At 49.9% G+C, this 21,590-nt stretch overlaps 2 protein-coding genes across 2 annotated transcripts in view; both read right to left on the bottom strand.

Annotated features, from left to right (window-relative positions):
• Positions 1 to 1,935: 1,935 nt before the first annotated feature.
• Positions 1,936 to 21,590, bottom strand: part of SLA-1 (MHC class I antigen 1) — a 32,107-nt gene continuing 12,452 nt past the window's right edge. Inside the window, exon 8 of the mRNA XM_013977556.3 lies at positions 1,936 to 2,282. Coding sequence (XP_013833010.2) covers positions 2,278 to 2,282 — 5 coding nt within the window. The 3' untranslated portion in view covers positions 1,936 to 2,277. The remainder of the gene's footprint in view (positions 2,283 to 21,590) is intronic.
• SLA-5 (MHC class I antigen 5) lies at positions 2,369 to 5,371 on the bottom strand. Its single transcript, XM_084970309.1, is given in 7 exon segments — positions 2,369 to 2,484; positions 3,075 to 3,185; positions 3,305 to 3,499; positions 3,502 to 3,579; positions 4,194 to 4,469; positions 4,691 to 4,948; positions 5,270 to 5,371. Coding segments are annotated over 7 exon segments (1,116 nt in total). The 5' UTR covers positions 5,352 to 5,371.

The following is a 21,590-nucleotide window of genomic DNA, read 5'->3' as shown; positions in this document are numbered from 1 at the left end:
GTGCTCCACCGGGGGCCTACTCACAGCCTCTAACTTGGGGTGTTCTCTTGACTCCCCTGCTCACAACCCAGATTTGATCCAGGAGGAAATGCTGCAAATCCATCCTGAGAACGTGTCGAGACTCCAGTCACTGACTCGTCCGTTCCCTGCTCTCACCCCCACTAGCAGCATCTCCTCCAGCCTGGATGCTGCTCTGTTTCCTTCCTCGACGGTGTCGCTCGCCTTCCCCTCCTGAGTCTGTGCAGCAGCCAGACCCATGCTTCTAGAGAGCACTCACTCCAGCCTGATCTTCGGTCAAACCATCTTACAAACGCCACATCTGGGACAAAATCAAAACCCTCCTCGCATCCGGAGGCCACACGATCTGGCCGGACAGTGGGTCTCATCCCAGCGCCTCCCTCCTGCAGCCTCACTGCCCTCCTGGCTCCTCCCTGAACACACACCCCCTCCTGTCCTCGTGCCTTTGCCCTGGAGGGTCCCCTGCCTGCAGAGAACGTCCCCACACAGCCTCGCGGGCATTTCCTTCACGTCCTTCCCATCTGGACTCAAAGGTCACCCTCCCAGGAAGGCCCACACTCACCCCCCGACCCTGTCCCCACACACTTCTACTCGGGGTCACCTTCCCCAAGGCCCCTCCCACCTCCGATGTGACACGTCCCTCCCTGACGAGGCATATAGTGTCCACTCTGCCCCTTCCCCTGGACAGAGACTCCACACGGCCGACAAGTTTGGTCTCTGGCAACGTCCCTGAGGTCTCCCAGATGCCGAAAGTGTGTGTCCTGTGTCTGGCCCACAACAAATATCCGTTCAACAGAGTTGAATGACGGATCAGTGCACAGACCCTCCCTCTTCTAGGGACAGTACCTTCACTCGTGTGACCTCGGGCCACGTGCTGTCTGGTGGCAGCTCCAGCACAACATCCATTCCCGGTGACATCAGGGCCGCCTGTCCTTTCCTCACAAGGGCTGATGTCCCCTCCCTGCCACACTAGTCAGTCTGCTCACCACACGCAGCGCTCTTTCTCTCCTCAGGAAAGATGCTCCTGTGCTTCCGGCCCTAGATTCCCGCTGCTGTGAGTCTATCAGACTCTTCTGTCGAAATGCATGGGCTTGGATTGGAGCCAGCACTGGGCTGAGGAGAGCTCAGGGCGGAGGAGGGGGCAGGCTGCAGAGAAGATCCAGATCCAGCAAGAGTGAGGTCAAGATGGAAAACCACTGGGTCCCTCCTCATTGCTACTTCCAGAACCTGCTTCCGTACAAAAGCCGGGGAAGAGACAGAAAGACGCATGCAGGAAACATCTCTGGAAGGAGGGCGAGAGCTGGATGAGGCTGAAAATGGATCTCTTGATACCACTGAGATCCTGTGAGCAGGGACCCCTTGGATGTGTGGGGACAATGGCAAGCAAATGCCTCCTGCCTCTGCCCATGATGGGGGACATCCAGAGCAGGATGAATCTGAACTTTACACATGAGAAAGAATAGTCATTATTAGAATAATAATAATAAAGAAACCTAAATAAGTCAAATATAAACACACACAAAAGGGACGAAGGAAGGGCCCCAGGCTGGAGCGTAGGCTACCTGGTGACAGGAGGCCCTTGCTAACCAAGCTCCTGAATACAGGACAAGGCCCAGGGGACTTCTCAGTCCCTGAGATCACAGGGCCTGGTGGAAGAAAGTTCTCCTGAAGGGACAAGGACAAAGGGACAGGGGAAAAGGTGACCCAGCCTGGGAGTGTCCACACCGAAGCCCATGATGCCCTGAGCTCTCACTGGGCACAGGCCCCGTCCATGTTTCTCTCCTCACATCCCATCTGGAACAGACACAGCACAGCACACATGTGGATTCTGGAAGGTTCTCAGTCCTTCCATTTATTTCTTCACACAAGCTTAGGAAATCTCTCATTTATCATCCCCACAACTCCTCCTGCCTCCGATTAGAAATTCAATAGAGGTTTTATTTCCAATGAGAAAACAGGAAGTCATTACTCAGGGCAGTGAAGTTAAGATAAGGATGGAGATGGTGTCCAGTGCCCCCCCCGCCAGCCCATCTCCCACTTGCGAGAACTGGAAAGAGGATCAGGGAAGAGAACACAGGTCAGGGTGAGGAGGGGACGTGGGGGGCAGGACTGGGCCAGGGTCCCCAACTCTTCTCATGATGCTCATAGGAACACAGACACTTTCAGATGCTGCTGCAGAAATAGGAGTCAGGGGATCTGGAGTCACAAAGTGGGACGTGAACCAATCTTGTGTCCCTCAGTCCCCACAAGGCAGCTGTCTCACACTGGGAAAGAAAATCACCAGGAAACAGGCAGGTCAGTCAAGGAAGGGCTGACGTGCTCAACAGCCCCACATGCTCAAATGTCCCCCTCAAAGGTCCCCGTCACCCAGGGCACCCCCTCTGCCCCAACCCCTTCCCCCATCTAGGCCCTCAACTCTAGGATCCATTGGAAGAAACACATCAGAGCCCTGGTCACTGTCACTGCCTGGGGGAGAGCAAAAGCAGGATGGGGTCAGTACCCCCAAGAAAGAAGATGACAGAAGGTGGGTGAGCTCCCCCCACGGCCTCCTGTCTGCACCACCAGGGCCTCAGGGATTACAACCCTCCAAACTGAGCCTGAGTGTAGCTCCCTCCTTTTTCACCTGTGGGAAGATAACATTTATGTGAGAGGCCAAGAAGAAATCTGAGCCATGCGATCTTAGAGGAAACCCTAGTCCTGGAGCACAGAGACCTTTCCAGAACTTTGCCCAAAAATCCAGGCCAGGTCAGCAATGTGAAGGAAGGAGATGTGGGGGAGACTGGACCGAGTGCCCTCCAGGAGGCCTCTCCTCAGTGGGGGCCTCCCCTCCACCTCCAAGGGCTGAGAACCTGGTCCCCAACTGGAAGAATCCAGGGGACACATTTGTCTTTCATTTCCACATGTGCTTCACAAAAGGGTACGTGGTAACACTCAGCCCCAGACTCAGCACATGTGTGTGGAGGGCACGTCCAATAAAGACGCAGGTAAATTTCTACCTGAACTTGAAACACCTGAGACAAAAAAAAAACCCTCATATTCCCACCTCCCTTCCCTACCTGAGCGCTTCTTCCTCCAGATCACAACTCCAGCCACCATGGCTCCAGCGACCAGGACCAGAACCAGGCCAACAATGATGCCCACGATGGGGACGGGGGTCTGAGCAGGGTCTGGGAACAAAGGGCAAGGGGAGGGCCCTCCTCAGGCTGGAGTCCTGACCTTGCTGAAGGTCTCCAGAAGGGCTTCTGCTTTGTCTGAGAAGAAGCTCTGCCCCCAGGTCCCTCCTTACCCCATCTCAGGGTGAGGGGCTCCTGCAGGCCCTCGTGCTGCACATGGCAGGTGTAGCTCTGCTCCTCTCTAGGAGGCACCACCAGGGCCGCCCACTTCTGGAAGGTCCCATCCCCTGAGGGCCTGGTCTCCACGAGCTCCATGTCCTGGCTCTGGTCCTGGCCCTCCCGCTGCCAGGTCAGGGAGATCTCCTTAGGTAGAAGCCCAGGGCCCAGCACCTCAAGGTGACCCCCAGGTCAGAGCTGGGGTGGCGGGTCACATGTGTCTTTGGAGGCTCTGAGGAAGAAGAATCAGAAAATTCACCCTGTGGGTCCCCTGCCTGGGCCCCTGAAGCAGCCTCATGTGACCAGTGGGGGAAGGGCCAGGTTAATGGGTTTGAAAGGAAGCACAAAACCCAGTCACCAGCCTGGACATGGGTATCTGGGAACAGCTCCTAGTCCTTGGAAAGTTCTAGACTCAGGGTGATAGTCCAGGGAGGAAGTTCCAGGACTGTAAGGGGGAGAATATAGTCATGTTCCTGACTTTGGTGGAGGCGGAATGACTCAGGCAAGGTGTGTCAAGGATGCAGAGCTGTTCTCAGGCTCAGAATAGGCTTGAGAAAGTCGTGGTTTACACGATGGCAGCCATGGTCAAAGGGCACCGCTGAGCAGTCCTTTCACGGATGGTCTCCCCCTTGCACCCCAAAAGAGATAGGCTTCCTTAACTCTCCTTTAGAGAAGAGGGGCCCCTGGGGAGTCCCTGTCTTGTGGAGAAGCTGGAAACCTAGGTGGACTCCTCCCTCTCAGGACAGGCAGTGGGGGGCTTTCCCGCAGGGACCCCCTTTTCCTCTCCTTGTGGGAAGGCAGCTCCCTCCTGAGGGGAGATGGTGGAGGCCCCGCGGCCCCTGATACCTGCGCGCTGCAGCGTGTCCTTCCCCATCTCCAGGTATTTGCGGAGCCCCTCCACACACAGGCCCTGCAGGTAGCTCCTCTCCTGCTCCGCCACATTGGCCGTCTCCCACTTGCGCTTGGTGATCTGGGCCGCAGTGTCCGCCGCGGTCCAGGAGCACAGGTCCTCGTTCAGGGCGATGTAATCGGCGCCGTCATAGGCGTCCTGTCAGTACCCGAGGAGGAGGAGCCGGTCTGGTCCCACGTCGCAGCCAAACAAGCTCTGGAGGGTGTGAGACCCTGACCCCGTCCCGAGTCAGCCACGCCCCTGCCGCGACCAACCAGGGGTTAAACCTAAACTGAAGCTGAAACCGGGGGAAAGTCCTCGCCGGCTCAGCCTGGTCGGGGGGCCTGGCGGGTCCCGAAATGCCGGGGTGACCCTCGGACCCGGAGGTCGGGGGGACCCCGGCCGGTGCCTGGGGATGGGGGTCGTGAGCTGGGCCCGGGCCCGCGTCGCTCACTGGCCTCGCTCTGGTTGTAGTAGCCGCGCAGCGTGTTCAGTTTCCCTCGGAGAGTCTGTGCGTTGTCCTTGCTGATCCGCGTCTCCTCGGCCCCAATGCCCCGGCCCCACCACGCCCGCGGCTCCTTCCTCAGCTTCGGGGCGTCGCTCTCGAACCGCACCAACGGCGTGTCGTCCACGCAGCCGACGGCGATGAAGCGGGGCTCCCTGCGGCCAGGCCGGGACACCGAGGTGAAGAGATAGCTCAGGGAGTGGGGACCTGGCGGCGGGGAGGGTGAGACACGACCCTTCTTCCAGCGCAGGGCCCCGGGTGCGAGGGACCGGGCAGGGAGCTCGGGGCGCGGGAGGCGCGAAAGGGCTGGAGGTCGGAAAATGTCCCCGGGTTTAGTCGGGGGCGAGCAGAGGCGCAGGAAGCAAGGGAGGGACGGGACCGGACGGGGCGAGGTTGGGGGGTGGGGTCTGGGCCTGGACCGCTGAGTCGCACCTTCCCCGTGGGTCCTGCCGCCACCCCGACCCCGACCCCCGGGGCGGTATCCTCTCTCCTCCCCGCAGTGGCCGTGTCCCCCGACCTCGCACTCACCTGCCCGAGTCCCGGTCAGGGCCAGGGCCCCCGACAGCAGCAGGAAGAGGGCTCGGGGCCCCATGGTCCTCAGCCTTGGCATCTGGGGAGAAGCGGAGTCGAGCCGAGGGTACGTGCAGAGTTTAGAACCGGGAACCGCGGTGGCGCCGATTGGCGTCTCCAGAAACCAGACACTCAATAGGAGAGAGAAGTGGGGCCGCGCCACAAGTGTCCGGACAGGAGGGCCCCACACAGGTTGGGAGACGGCGAAGTGAAACTGGGGACACGGGGACTCCAGCATGGAGCTTCCCCACCCTGATACCGCCCTGGAGCCTGCGACCCGAGAGCCAGGCCCTGCTCCTGCTCCTTCTGCTCAGAAAGCTCTTTGTCACATTGTTTCCGTTGAGTCACCTGGCCCAAGGAATGTGTACTCGGCGATTTCAAACTATTTTAGTAGGAATATTTATACATTTTACGAATTAGGTCCTCAGGGATATGTATTTTATGTCGTTACTTCAATCGATATTTTCCATACTAGAAATAATAGTTAACATTTGAATTTATTTTTTAGAGGAATATGAACCATCCATGCATTTCACATGAAAACAATTATTGCCCATAAGAAACGCTGTAGTGCCCAAAGTGGAGCTTTTTGCATTTTACTCTATGGCAAGTCTCTCTGCTGTCTGGCTCAGGAGAAGAGCACTGGTTGTTTATGTCTGCTTCTGCACTGAGTCCGTTTTGTGACTGACATCTATGAAACGTAAAAGCCCCACACACATGTAGGAAGAGTATTTTTAATAACCCTTTCAGATAATAATGGATGCTATCATGGTGGTAATTTCTCAAAGGTTATTTTCCAAGTGGAGCTGAAACAACATCATTCAATGTTTTCTATTCTGTTACATTAACTCCATAAGCCTGTTTTGCACATTGACTGCCTCTTGTACTAATGTAAGATTTTTTAAAAATAATGCATTGTTTCACTAAGTTACATTGATCTTCCATTGTCATTCAGTCTTTCTAGTAAAGGTTGTATTCCAGGAAAAAGAGGGTAGGTCAGCTCACAGAATGATTTTCCTTGGGACATGCTACTTTGGAATGTGCAAGAGTGTTTGGTATGTACTTCCCCCGACATCAGAGAAGATACTATTAAAACATGGATTTAGAAGGATGATGTAGGAGTTCCTGTCCTGGTTCAGTGGGAACGAATCTGAGTAGCATCTGTGAGGAAGCAGGTTCGATCCTACTGATCAGTAGGTTAAGGATACTGTGATGGCATGAGATGTGGTGTAGGTCCCAGACGAGGTTTGGATCTGGTGGTGTTGTGGCTGTGGTATAGGACAGCATCTACAGCTCTGATGCAACCTCTTCAACCCCTAACCTGGGGATCTGCATATACAATGGGTCGGCCCTACAAAGGCAAAAAAAAAAAAAAAAAAAAAAAAAAAAAAAGATGATTTACGGAAGATAAACATTTTGATTTCTTTATTTCAAAAATTTTATTTTATTTCAAATAGCTGATTTGCGATGTCTTCATTTCTGCTGGACAGTGAAGTCCTTCGATTGTACACATATGTGTCTAAGTCTATTCTTCTCCATTATGGTTTATAAATGTAAGATAAGAGTTTTTATTGCATCGACCAGGACGTTTTATAACAAGCCTGCTTTTTTTTTTTTTTTTTGTCTTTTGTCTTTTGTGTTTTTAGGGCCTCACCTGTGGCATATGGAGGTTCCCAGGCTAGGGGTTGAATTGGAGCTGTAGCCACCGGCCTATATCACAGACATAGCTCGTCAGAACGCCAGATCCTTAACCAAGGCCAGGGATTGAACATGCATCCTCATGGTTCCTAGTCGGGTTCGTTTCCACTGCACCATGACGGAAACACCAAACCTGCTTATTATTATTTTTTTCTACGTGTAAGTTGTGGTGAAAATAATTACTATTACAGTTGGCTACCCTAGTCCCCATTATTGCTAAGTTGTACCTCAAAGCAAATGTCAACATAGTGAAAAGTCAAATGCTATCCTAGGAATGCTATGAATGTAGTTTTCACCTCAGGGATCTCATGAAAGGGTCTCTGTGACTTCAAGGGTTCCACAGACCACACTCTGAGAACTTTTGTTTTAAATAAACCTGGAAAAGTCTCCTCATTGTCCCTGGCCTTGGCCTCCTCTTCATTCCCCAGAATCCCTCTCCCTGCCCTGGACTCCCTGCCTCCCCAGCCTCAGCTGAGGGCCCTGCCCCTGGGCTCCTCTAAGAGAGAACTCAGCCCCTGGAAAGTGATGCCAGAGAGAGTCCTCCATCTGGGAAGGGAGGTGGGGGGACAGGCGTCTCCCCATTGGACCTGGGAACAGTCTGTGTCTGAAGGCGCCAGACCCACGCATCACCTCCTTGGTTTTGTTCCACGTCAGCTTCATGTGCATTCACGTCCCAGACAGGAATCTGTGACAGAGTCTCTGAGAGGAATCCTCTCTCTTGGGTCTAATGTATCTGACGTGAGGCCCACAAAGCGGGAAGAGCAGTCCTGTCCAACAGCCCGTTCTGTGTGAAGGAACTGTTCATATCTGTCTGTGTCATCAGCTACTCACTGGCTACATGTGGCTATTGAGCACCTCAGAAGTGGCTTTTGTGCTGAGTATGTTTAAGTTTCTTTAATTTAATTAAAGAAGCCATATGTGGCCTGTAGCTATCATATGGGACAGTGGATATCGAGAATGTTCTTAATTTTCAGGCTCTTCCCCCCAAAGATAAGGTCTGATTCATAGATTGCTGCATATTGACATAATGTTCATATGGAAGTCATTTGGATTTGTCTGAGTCTTGGATATATCCTTAAAATGCAGTATGTCCAAGAAAGTTTAATTAATATTTATTTTGAGAATATTTAGAGTAGGAGTTCCCATTCAGGCACAGCAGAAACAAATCCACCTAGGCACCATGAAGTTTCAGGTTTGATCCCTGGTCTGGCTCAGTGGGTCAAGGATCCGGCGTTACCATGAGCTGTGGTGTAGGTCGCAGACACAGCTTGGATCCCAGGTTGCTGTGGCTGTGGTGCAGGCCAGCAGCTGTAGCTCCAAGTTGACCCCTAGCCTGGGAACCTCCTTATGCCATGGGTGTGGCTCTAAAAAAAAAAAAATGCAAGAAAGAAAAAAAAAGATAACAGTATTTAGAAAGCATTTATAGTATTTATTTACATATCTATTTAGGGTGTACAGACATTAACCAAACCATGACATTTTTTTTTTGATAGGCAAGAAACATTTATTAAGTTGGACACTTGTGAGAGATGCAAGCGGGCAGGCAAGGAGGTTCTGCTCCAAACCATGACTTATCCCTTGAAGGTCACAACTGCTCAAATCTGCCCATCACTGGAGCTAACGCTTGTCTATATTACCTTGGGTTCTTGGTCTCGTTTTCTTTAACCTGATAAATGTAAGCGGAAGACATCGCATAGACACAGAAGTCTTCATTCACTTAGCCCCACAGAAAGTGTTTGTTGAACATGGCATTTATCAAATATCTTGTAGGACCCTACATGGTTGTCAAATTATAAAACAGAAGATGTGACCTCAGAATCCACCACCTTAGAATACATAGTAGTGTTACTGACGGCTACTCCGGTCCCCCTCCCTCGACTTCAGTCAATGCTGTTTCCCTTCACCAGTGGACCCCTCTCTCCTGATGAAATGTTTTACACATGGAATGAAGACGTCTCTAAGGGTCACCCAAAGATGAAAACCCATAAAAAGCCACAAATCTTTTCTGTGTCAACCAGACACAGACAGCAATATAAACCCATGCCCTCATGTCAACTCAAAGACATGTAACAAAATTGACAAATGAAAAGTAACACGTCTCAAGGTTCTGCAGCCACCAGGAGCAACTATGCGGGCAAAGAGGTTGGGTTTATGTCTGGATGCAGCGAGGGAGAACACACTGCCTCAGGGAGCAGAGGGCGTCTTAGTGTGAAGGTGTTAGAACATATACAGGATTTGGGAGTTCCCGTCGTGGCGCAGCAGAAACAAGCATGACTGGGAATCATGAGGTTGTGGGTTCGATCCCTGGCCTTGCTCAATGGGTCAAGGATCTGGTGTTGCCGTGAGCTCTGGTATAGGTGGCAGACATAGCTCAGATCTGGTGTTGCTGTGGCTCTGGTGTAGACCAGTGGCTATAGCTCTGATTAGACCCCTCACCTGGGAACTTCCATATGCCGTGGGTGCAGCCCTAAAAAGACAAAAAGACCAAAAAAAAAAAAAAAAAAAAAGAAGAAGAATAAGAAGAACATATATAGGATTTGGGCTTTGGTGGGTGATTTCGAGGAGGGTGGATGGAAGAGGGGCTCAGTCTAGATCGGGTGTTGGTGTCAGGCGGTGGGGGCAAGTGTCTGACCGGACATCTCAGTGACCCTCACCTGTAGGGAGGGCAGACTAGAGCCAGGGTCCAGCTGTGATTGCAAAAGGAGGAGATTGGCACACTGTGAGGTCACAGGGCCACCTTGCTTGGTCTGGCCTTAGAATGATGTTGTGGTCTTGTTTTGTCTCACTGTGTCAAGGTCAGTGTCCTGGTCTGATGCTGATGTTCTGTGAGGTGACTTCTGTCCAACAGGAGAACAACCCGGCCGCGTGGTGAGCACCTGCCCAGCTTCTGACACCACTGAGGCCTCCTGGAGGTGTCAGAGCAGTTCCTGATGTCCAGGGCTGCTTTGTCCCTCTTGAATTCAATATTTTATTTTATTTTGTTTATGTATTTTAGCTGTTAGGGCCTCACCTGAGGTATATGGAAGTTCCCAGGCTAGGGGTCGAATCTGAGCTGCAGCCTCTGGCCTATGCCACAGCCACTGTAACAGGAGACCCAAATGGGGTCTGTGGCCTGCACCACAGGTCATGGCAATGCAGGATCCTTAACCAACTGAACAAGTCCAGGAATCAAACCTGCATCTGCATGGATACTAGTCATGTTTGTGACCTGCTGAGCTACAATAAGAACCCCCTGAATTCAGTATTTTGAAGTAACTACATTCCACCGCCCAATAGAGAATACTGGAAAACATATTTGAAAAGAAGAAGTGCAAGTGTTAAACAAATATAATAGTAATAATTAATGTAAAAAAATGAAAATGTGAAATAAGAAATGGAAAGGAATTAAAATTTGTCATCTTGCCAAAGATGGAAGTAAATGAGGAGAGTATTGACAGGAATTTAGGAAGATGATAATGTTATAAGGTTGTGGGATTAAGAACTGGTACAAAAAATTTAAAGGTCACTTTTGCAACATTTCTCAATAACTTTATTATGTTTACATTTTGACACAGAAATGTCTTCTAAAACCTCATCCTATGATAATCATTCGTGTTCTCAAAAATATATATTCAAGGATTTTTTTTAATGGCGGTTTACAAAGAATGGAAATAATAAATGGAGTTCCCATCATGGCGCAGTGGTTAACGAATCCAACGAGGAACCATGAGGTTGCACGTTCGATCCCTGGCCTTGCTTAGAGGGTTAGAGATCCGGCGTTGCCGTGAGCTGTGATGTAGGTTGCAGATGTGGCTCAGATCCCGCGTTGCTGTGGCTCTGGCGTAGGCCAGTGGCTACAGCTCCGATTGGACCCCTAGCCTGGGAACCTCCACATGCCCCGGGAGTGGCCCAAGAAATGGCAAAAAGACAAAAAAATAAAAATAAAAATAAGTAAAAGAATGGAAATAATAAAAATGATTTCATCACTCTAATGTTAGTAACTATGAACAGGGGAACACTTTGTGTTCCAGGCATCATGCCATGTAATTGACACAGTGGTTGAATGTATTCCTCAAAGCAAACCTGTGAGGCACGGGACATGTGATCCCTTGTGCAGACGGGGAAAGGGAGACTCCAGGTTTAAGGAGTGGATATTTCAAGGTCCCCTTGACTCCAGATCTGGAGACACTGGTGATGAATTGAAGAACAGCAGTCAGGACCCTGGTGATGTGAGACAGGCCCTGTGGTGAGACAAAGATGACAAGGATAAGGGTAACTCGGAGTGCCCTGGTGGCCCAGCCTTTTAAGGATCTGGCCTTTCATTGCAGCTGCTCAGGGACTGCTATGGCGCAGGTTTAGTCCTTGGCCCTGGAATTTCCACATGCCCCAGGCAACCCCCCCCCCAAAAAAAACAGCAACTTGGGATCTGAGCCCCGTCTGAAACCTACATCACAGCTCACGGCAGTGCCGGATCCCCAACCCACTGGTCGAGGCCAGGGATGGAACCGTGTCCTCATCGATGCTACTTGTAGGCCAGCAGCTATGATTTCGATTGGACCCGTAACCTGGGAACTTCCATATGCCATGGGTGTGGCCCTAAAAAGACAAAACAAGAAAACAAAAAACCCAAAACAAGAAAACAAAAATGATTAAGGGTAAATCAAAACTGAGTCAAGTGCTGTGAGAAAACATTCATGTCATGAGAGCAGATAACCCGGAGACCTGACAGTTTCCTACCACTGTTATCACTAATATCTAAAGAGGTAAGAGATATATGGCTTATGAAACAAAAATAGAATTCCATACAATCATATACAAACATGGAACAAGAAAAAGCTATTGGAACTTAGACATAATATCATAGAGATGAATAATCCAATAGATGGATTGGAAGGTTACGGTCATACTCTCAGCCATGGGAAAGGCGAAGTCATCGCAAGAAGGAGAGAAGACTGATAAAAATATCCGTCTGTCACTCAAGAGATTTCAAGTAACTAATACAAGTTTCAAAACTAATGGAGAGTAGGAAATGATGAAAAGTTCAATTTCAGGAAAACTTGTCACATTTACAGACAAAAATTTACATCCTGAATGGCCTGACCAAATTCTTACTGCAGGAGATGAAGACAGACCCACAGCCAGACACATGACAGTGAAATCTCAGAAAGACAGTGGAAGCGACCGTGTGACCTTCAAGAGGCAAAATCCATGGTCCTGGAGGCTAGAAGACATGGAAGCGATGGTTTTGAATCCCAGGGCAGAAATAGGTGTTTCCAACACAGAGCTCTGTAGGTGTCACTGTGGAAGTCCTAGGGTGACTTAAGGATGGCAGAGTTACCAGGTTTTACTTGCGCTGATCCCTTTCTTCAGGAGACTGTTGGCAAAGTGGGGGGAAATGATGGAGAAAACCACCGACAGGGAGACGCGGGATGCAGGCCACGGTGGAGCCAGAACAAGGGAGGCAGAGGGCAGCCCAGGAGGAGGCGAAGGAGACCCGGGCCGTCAGCCCTGCCCCACGTGTGCGGGGACCCGTCCGTCCCGTGTGGCAGCACTGAGGGCCATGGGAGAGGCTGTGCAGGGAGATGACGTTGCTGGGAGATCAGATGTGCTCGAAGATACTCAGCAAGACGAGACTCGGGAAAAGCTTGGGACTGGTTTCACAACAATGCTAAGATGCTGTGTATTTCTGGGAAAATGGAAAAATCCATTTATAAAAGAAACCACAGTCTACAAAACGGTCAGTTGTGACTTGCATGTCCCTCCTTAAAATAATGTAACATTGCACACTGAGCTAATCAGAATGACACAATTGATAGGTTGATAAATACCAATTAGAATTATTTGGGGAGGACAGGGGTGTTTGAAAGCAGAACCAATTAACTAAAAAGGAGACATCAAACAGAGGTTTAAGAGACAGAGAAAGGGTCTTATAGGCATGGTTTTAAAGGCGTAGAAAGACAAGCAAAGCGTCAGCTGAGAGATTGAAAACAGCTCATCTCGGAGATTCAAGAGACTGGGGCAGGAAGATGATGGGGCAGCCATCCTGACAGCGAGTCTTGTAAAGTATTTTACTTTTTCAGCCTACATGCCTCTGGCCATTGGCGAAACATCAAAGACAATAGGCAGGTGAGAGAACATGGACCCAGGGCTTGTTCTGGACCAAGAGTCATAGAAACAGAGCAGAAGTTGGAAGGTCAAAGTACATAGAGTAGTGATGTTTACGGGACGGTTGTATTTTGATTTATTTAGTTTCTTTTAGTTTTTTCTTTTTTTTTTTCTTTTTTTGCCTTTTGCATTTTCTAGGGCTACTCCCTTGGCTTATGGAGGTTCCTAGGCTAGGGGTCTAATCGGAGCCAGAGCCACAGCAATGCCAGATCCGAGCCGCATCTGCCACCTACACCACAGCTCATGGTGGTGCCGGATCCTCAACCCACTGGGCAAGGCCAGGGATCGAACCCGCAGCCTCATGGTTCCTAGTTGGATTCGTTAACTGCTGAGCCATGACGCGAACTCCAGTTTTCACATTTTTATTACAGTCGATTTACAGTGTTCTGTCTGTATCTACTATGCAGCAAAGTGGCCCAGTTATGCATTTATGCACATTCTTTTTCTCGCTTCATCCTGCTTCATCACAAGTGCTACAGAGCAGGACCTCATTTCTTATCCACTCCAAATGCAGCAGTTTGCATCTACCAATCCCAAACTCCGTGATTTATTTCGTGTGTTGGATTAATTTTAATGGGAGGAATTAAGTGTGTTTGGAGGCAGGCAGGAACGAGTAGAGAGTGAGAGAGGGGCTGGATCCTGTGCCCACACTGAGGGGCAGCCTCAGACAGGAGGGGGCCGCCCATCATTGCTGGTGGGAAGGTGAGGGTGCAGGTGCAGGTGGCAGAGTGGGGGAGGCGGAGGATGTAATTCTCATCTGAGTCTCTTTTTTCCTGAGTGACAAAAGAAAGAAGCTCCCTTCAAGAACAGGGCATGGGGAGGGAGTGGAGAGGATTAGGAGGGAGGAGGGCAGAGGACCTGCCCCAGAGTGGGGGGCACGTGAGGGGAACTGACTCAGGAAATGGCTTCTGGAGAGTGCAGCCTGGGGCCCTGAGGTCTGTGCTCAGCACCTTAGAGAAAGTTGTAGCAAGTGGGCAGCAGGATGTATAAGCAACTGAAAGTAAACGCATGCAACTATCTCCAGTGTGAGGTTTCTATTCTTTTGACTTTTTTTTTTTTTTTCTGATTGGCAGGAAATAGATATCTTTTCTTTTCTTTTTCTTTCTTTTCTTTTTCTTTCTTTTCGGCCCACAACCAAGGCACATGGAGGGTCCCAGGCTAGGGGTCTAATTGGATCTGCCGCCGCTGGCCTGCACCACAGCCACAGCAACACCAGATCCGAGCCGTGTCTGTCTCCTACACCACAGCTCACGGCAACGTTGGATCCTCAACCCACTGAGCGAGGCCAGGGATGGAACCTGAGTCCTCATGGATGCTAGTCGGGTTCGTTAACCACTGAGCCACAACGGGAACTCCCAAGGAATCGATTTCTTAGGAGAGGATGCTTGTGAGAGATGCAGGCAGGCTCTGCCCCGAGGATTAGGCGGGCTAGTTTTAGCCACATTCTTTCGACGTTGTCATTTATCACTTTCAACACTTTACAGCTTGTTTTACAGCGAATATACATTATCCGTATATTACACATTACGCATATACCTCATAATTGGAAATAAAAAGCTTTGTTTGCATGTTTTAAAAGGAAGGCAGGTGGGTAGAAGAAGCCAAGAGCTGGGGGCACAGAGCTGGACGTGCTGGGCTCCATGCCTGGGCTCTGGGCAGGGAATCACACAGCCTCTTCTCGGGACCATGTTTTCTGCGGAGGCCAAGCAGGATCTTTCCATTCATTTGTTTTACAGCCACACCTCTGGCATCTGGGAATTCCAGAGCTAGGGGTTGAACTGGAGCTGCACCGAGGCCTACCCTGCGGTCACAGCAACACCTGTGCTCTGCTGGGCAGCTGTGGCAAGGCTGGATCCTCCACCCATTGAGCGAGGTCAGGCATTGTCTCCGTAAACTCACAGAGATGTCTAGCCCTTAACCTGCTGAGCCACAATGGGAACTCCTGACCACAACTCATTTTTTACCACCTCGTCACCTCTTTGTCGCTCTTAAGGCTGTTGTTGTGTTTACATCGCATTTTTAGCTATTTTCCGTGGGCAGCCTCGTCCATAGACTCCAGCCTGTCTTTTCCAGTAGTGGAATTTCTGTGGCAGAGTAGCTCACTCCCAAAGTGGTGGGTCCTGGAGTAAAGGATCAGCATGTGCTTCCTCACTTGTGATCTGAAGACAGTCTGGCACGTGTTCATATGTGTCAGGGATTTTAGTTCTTTATTTGGGCCTCACCTGTGACATATGGAAGTTCCCAGGCTAGGGATTGAATGGGAGCCACAGCCAGAGCAACACGGCGTCTGAGCCGTCTGTGACCTACACCACAGCTCATGGCAATGCTGGACCCTTAACCCACTGAGCGAGGCCAGGGATAGAACCCTCCTCCTCATGGATACTAGTCGGGCTCGGTACTGCTGAGCCACAAAGGGAGCTTTCTTTCTTTTTTGATGTCAGAGATTTTAATGTCATTATCTGAAAGTGGGACTTCCCTTGTGGCGCAACGGAAACGAATCCAACTAGGAACCATGAGGTGGTGGATTCGATCCCTGGCCTCCACCTGTGGGTTAAGGATCGGGCGTTGCTGTGAGCTGTGGTGTAGGCCGGGAGCTACAGCTCTGATTAGACCCCTAGCCTGGGAATCTCCACATGCTGTGGATGCGGCCCTAAAAAGACAAAAAGACCAAAACAAAAACAAAAAAAATCTGAAAGTGCCATTTACCTGCATGCAAGAGAACTGAAAAGATACTCTGGAACATACACAAATAACGAATTCATATTCTCTGCCTCATCCCCCTTCGCCCAAGTGCTCTACTCAGAAACCATGGCAATTAGTAATTCTGCATTTTTCTCCCCAGAAAACTCTCTCTATTCATTAACACACACTGTTAGGTCAGTAAAAGAGCTCAGGCCACAGACTGGCAGAAATTCTAGGCCAATTCCCCTGAGAAAGGACTAGTAATTGAATACACATAGGACCCTTCAACTCCACAAAATGAAAACAAATAATTTACAAATGAAGAAGAGCTGAACAGACCTCTCTTTAACAAGATCTATCAATGGAAATGCATACGCAAGCGACTCAACATCTGAAGTTCTTAAGAAATGAAAATTAAAACACTGATGAACCATCACACACCCATTAGCAGAGCTGGAATCCAAGAACTGGTGATATCCACCTGCAGAGAACAGACCTCAGGTTGCCGACGGGGAGGGAGTGGGATGGACGGGGAGGTTGGGCTGAGTGGATGCAAACCATTCCATTTAGAGCGAATAAGCCATGAGCTCCTGCTCTGTAGCACAGGGAACCATATCCAGTCACTTGTGATAGAACACATAATATGAGAAAAAGAATGTGTGTGTGTGTGTGTGTGTGTGTGTGTGAGTGTGTGTGTATGACTGGGTCACTTTGCTTTCCAGCAGAAATTGACTGAATATTGTCAAAATTTTTTGTAAAATTAAATCAAAAAAGTAAAAAAACAAAAACAAAACAAAAACAACCCAAAACCAAAACCAAAACAAATGGGTGGTACCAGGTGCTGAGCAGGATGTGGAGCAGCAGAACCCTCATCCCCGGGGCAGGAATACGAAGCAGCACAGCCACTGGGTGACGGTCAGCAGGTTCTCGGGAAGCTGCACAGGGACTCAGCACCCAGCCTGCTGAGCGCACGGGTCCTTCTCCAGCTCCTCTGAAGACGTATTTTCACAGAACCCTGTGCACAAACGGTGAGAGCAGAGCGGCCCTTAAGTGTGGGCTGCACTTAGGGACTTCTGTCTAAGGACTGGCGTGTGGGAAGGGGGAAGTAAGAATGAAAGTTCACACGGAGAGACCTGGGAACACACCTTAGCCAGGTGCCAGGTGAGCTTATGGGTCCTTCTTAAGTGGAGGGTAAACACCCTTGATGTGGGGAGATGGTCCCTTCATCTCTGTGTCCTCTTCCCCCAGACCCTTTGGCTCCGTCATCCAAGCTCAGACATTGTGCCATATCCCTGAGCAGGACTGGAAAACACCAAGGTCATCAAAGTCGAGGAAAGGCTGAGAGACTGTCATAGCCAGAGGGGCCGGAAGGAGACATGATCGGGACTCAATATAATGTGTCTTCGATAGGATCCTGGATCAGGAAAAAAATGAAAAACCAGTGACATTCAAAGAAATTTTGGAGTTTGGTAAGAATGTGTCAATATTGTTTTATGGGCTGTGACAAATGCATGATGGTGACATGAGATGTCGGCCCAGAGAAACCGAGTGTGGGACAGACGGTAACTCTCTACTAACTGGGCTACTTTTTGGTGAATCCCAAACTACACTGACGTTGAAAAAGATTCATGTCCCCCAGAAAGGAACAGGGAGTGGAAACATCCATTTTCTTTTTTTTTTTTTTTTCTTTTTCGTCTTTTTAGGGCGGCACCCGCAGCATATGGGAGTTCCCAGGCTAGGGGTGGAATCAGAACTGTAGCTGCTGGCCTACAGCACAGCCACAGCAACACCAGGTTGGGAGCCGGGTCTGCGACCAAAAAATCAATGTTCTACATTGAGTTTTCCAGGGTGTTTTTTCACCAAAGGATGAAGACAGGAGTAATAGGGAGAAAAGATGGAACCTTCAGGCATAGGGCAGGGCTCCAGGGCTCTCCTCTCCTCCAAACCCTGTCCCATCCCAGAGCCTGACCCCAGAGCTACCCAGAAGGCATCTTCATCCCCCACTGTTGCCCAGCCTCCAGGTCAGCATCTCTCTGCCTCAGACCACAGGGCATCTTCTCCCCAGGCTGGGCTGAAAGGCATGAACAGAGCAGTGGCGTCCCCGTGTGGCCACAGGGCTGATGACAGGAGAGCTGAGCTCCCTTTTGACCTCCTTACCAGGCACCTACCTGCCCAGGGTCTCCTTGGGCTCCCAGCAGCGGGGTCAGTGCTGTGCACACCAGGTGTCAGGGTTTGAACCAGTGTCACGTTCAAAATCTGAATTGATTCCCCCAAATACATGCTGACACAGAAGTTTGTATCCTCACTGGATGAGCAAGGGTTTTGGCCTTAAGTGAGGACCAGCCCTCAAGGGCCTAACAGCTGGTTCCCAGGGTAAGGGTGGAGCCTACAACCATAGTGGGTGTCATGGTCTCCTGGGAAGACCCTTGAAGCCCAATCCCCTGACCCTTGTTTTCAATGCTGCTTCTAGAGACAGTCTCCTCCAGGGAGTCAACCCTGGACTCTCCCTTCCAGGAAGGGTGTAGGGGGAGCAGGACGAGGAGGAGGGCCCAGGGGAAAGGCCTAAGAAGATGGGGAGTCTCCTGGGAAAGTGAAGAGAGAGGAAACGGTGACAGTCGGGGATGGAGGCACAGGAGAGGGGAGGGAAGGACCAGAGGGCAGGGCCGGGGTCGGGTCAGCACAGGGGACACTTGTGCAGGGAGGGCGGGGTGTGTGTGGGGAGAGGCACAGGGACTTCTGGCCTGGGCGCTGGGAAGAGGCTCTGCTTTTCCCCTGGATGATAATCACACAGGCCTTCGCTCTGGGCTGGGCTGGTAAACGCTGCTTCAGTGTGAGGCCTTTTTCTGTCCTTACAGGACTGTTATAACTCAGACCCACCCGGAAGGAAGGGCAGAGCAGACAGGAGAGTGGGGAGGTGATTCAAGGAATCCCCCTCCTCCAGTGAAACCCCCCACCCCTGTTCACACCGCATCCCCCCCACACATGATGCTGGGGACAGGGACAGTCAAGGGACAGCCTGTCCTCAGCACACAGCCCTGGGCTACTGGGACCCTGGCTCATTGGGAGCTCAGACAGCGGGGAGCACTGTGGTACAAAGACTGGCCACAGAGCTTCAGAAAAAGAGCCGCCCAGCTGGTGGCCACGGAGGTAGATTGTCTTCCCCTTGTATTTTCTCCAAGAGTTTGTGACGTGCTGCCGTTAATAGTTGAATGTTTGATAGAATTCACCAATGAAGCCATCCAAGCCTGGAAATTTCTGCTTGGAGTCTTTTTTAAATTATGAATTCAGTTTCTTCAATTCATAAGAAGTCATTAACTTTCCTGTTTCTTCTTAATTCAGTTTGGTAAATGGTGTCTTTAAAGAAACTGATTTACTTGATACTAGTTATCAAATGTATTTGCTTAAGTTGTTTGTAATAGTCTCTTTCCTTCTGAAACTACTTTTGATGAATCCCACAGTTTTTAAAAATTAATCTTTAGAATACTCTTTTTTTTAAGTTTTATCGAAGTATAGTTGAGTTACAAAGTTGTGATAATTGAAGTGTGTTAGTTAACTTCTAAATATGTGTGGATTTTCCAGATGTCTTCATTTACACATTTCTTTTTTCTTTTCTTTGGTCTTTTTGCCTTTTCTAGCGCTTCTCCCGTGGCACATCGAGGTTCCCAGGCTAGGGGTCTAATCAGAGCTGTAGCCACAGGCCTACACTAGAGCCACAGCAATGCCAGTTATGAGCCGTGTCTGCCACCTACACCCCAGCTCACAGCAATGCCCGATCCTGAACCCACTGAGCAAGGCCAGGGATCCAACCCGAAACCTCATCGTTCGTAGTCGGATTCATTAACCACTAAGCCACGACAGGAAATCCCCCCATTTCTGAGTTAATAGAATTGTGGTCTATACTCTTCCCTCCCTCCCTTTCTTTTTTTCTCTTTTCTTTCTTTCTTCCCTTCCTTCTTTTTCTTATTTTTAATGGCTGTACCTATGGCACATGGATGTCCCCTGCCGTGGATGAAATCCAGGCTGCAGCTGTGATCTCTGCCTCTGGATCCTTTAACCCACTGTGCCAGGTTGGGGATCGAACCTGCACCTCCACAGAGACCCAAGCTGCTCCAGTTAGATGCTTAACCCACTGCACCACAGCGGGAACTCCATCTACACTTCCAGTCACTTTAAACTTCCTGAGACTTGTTTAGGGTCAGAATATTGTCTCTTTTGGGCGCTGTTCCAGGTGCACTGGAGAAAGACCGTCTCTTCTGTTCTTGGTGGATGTGATGGTCAATACATGCCGGTTAGTCGGGTTAGCTTGGGTTTAAGTCCTCTCTACCCTTACTTGCTTTTTGTTTACCATTTCTATTATTGATCTATACAACAATTGGTCCGTAAAGGTAACTGACATATAAATATAAAGGAAATAATTTTATTTCCTCATTTGTTCTATTGCGTAGTACTCCGTGTATTTTAGAGCTCTGTACAGGACAGAAATCTTTTTCTTTAGGCCACTGGCATGTGGGAGGTCTCGGTTACTCCTCATAACCTGGTCTGTCGCGTTACACGGATGCACTAGGACTTGATCCTACACTGGCTTCTGGCCCTAAAGCTCACTGTGAGCTCACTCTTCAGCCAGTCTCTCAGCTCTGCCCAGTACAGATAAGCCAGGATTCAGGCCACTGATTCAGAATCCTTTCCAGGAGTTCCCTTCATGGCTCAGTTGTGGACAGACCCAACTAGGATCCATGAGGATGCAGTTTCAATCCCTGGCCTCGATCAGTGGGTTGGGGATCAGGCATTGCCCTGAGTTGTGGTGTAGGTCGAAGACATGGCACAGATCCCGCGTTGCTGTGGCTGTGGTGTAGGCCAGGAGCTGTAGCTCCAATTTAACCCCTAGTCTGGAAGCTTCCATGTGTCATCTGTGGGTGCATCCCTAAGAAGCAAAAAAGAGAGAACAGAAGAAGGAGAAGGAGAAGAAAAAGAAAAATCTTTCCTAAATTGTGACGGGTCAGGACCAGGGAGGGTAATTCTGAGTCTTTCTTTGTTGGCAAGATAAGAGGTTTGAACCCAGACGTGGTTGAGGCTGCAGCTTGTCCAGGTAACTGGCCTGAAAATGGTGCCAATACGGAGACAAGAGGGGGAAAGAGGTGAGGAGTCTCAGCTGTACTCAAGCCCCTGGTTCCAGTTACACCTGAAGCTCACCCCAGCTTCACCTTAGTTGGTTCAATAAGACAAGGACTCCTCCTTTGAGAAGCCTGAGTTGAATTTCTGCCACTTCCAACCAAAATGGAACGGATCAATGCCACCTGGTTTCACTTTTCCAGCAATAACATGTTTTGATTTGCCCAAATAGTAGAGCGAACCTGAAGGCAAAGCTCTGTTTATCTAGAGCCTTTTTGCTTGCACAGCGTCATGGTCAATCATGTTTGCTTCACCCCCAGAAAACTGAAGGGGATTCTGGAGGGTGTGAGACATTTCAAAGCAGCACCCAGGTTTGTGTATGCCGAATGTAGAGAAGCTGCGAAGCCTTCTGTTGCTGGGTTACTTCGAAGGAAATGGTAGGCACTGGCAGAGAGTTTTACCAAGAGAAGCTAGGATTGAAAAAGCAATTATTGGTGCACTTAGAATCCTATTTAGAAGAGGGCCGTATATTTTTCTGCCCTTGAGCAAAAGCCAGGGATAGGGCCAGTCACCCCAAGGCTTGTACCTCATTTAGACAAGACAGGAAAAGGGTCTACCTACCTCCCAAGACCCAGCATCTTCCTCC

Source organism: Sus scrofa, chromosome 7 (genome assembly GCF_054392235.1).
Source record: "Sus scrofa isolate SSC_HxYL_T2T_F1_AM1 chromosome 7, Sscrofa_HxYL_maternal_Yorkshire_Landrace_v2.0, whole genome shotgun sequence".
In the NCBI taxonomy this organism is placed as follows: domain Eukaryota; kingdom Metazoa; phylum Chordata; class Mammalia; order Artiodactyla; family Suidae; genus Sus; species Sus scrofa.
Note: the sequence above shows the minus strand (reverse complement) of the source record. Positions and strands in the feature narration are given on the sequence as shown.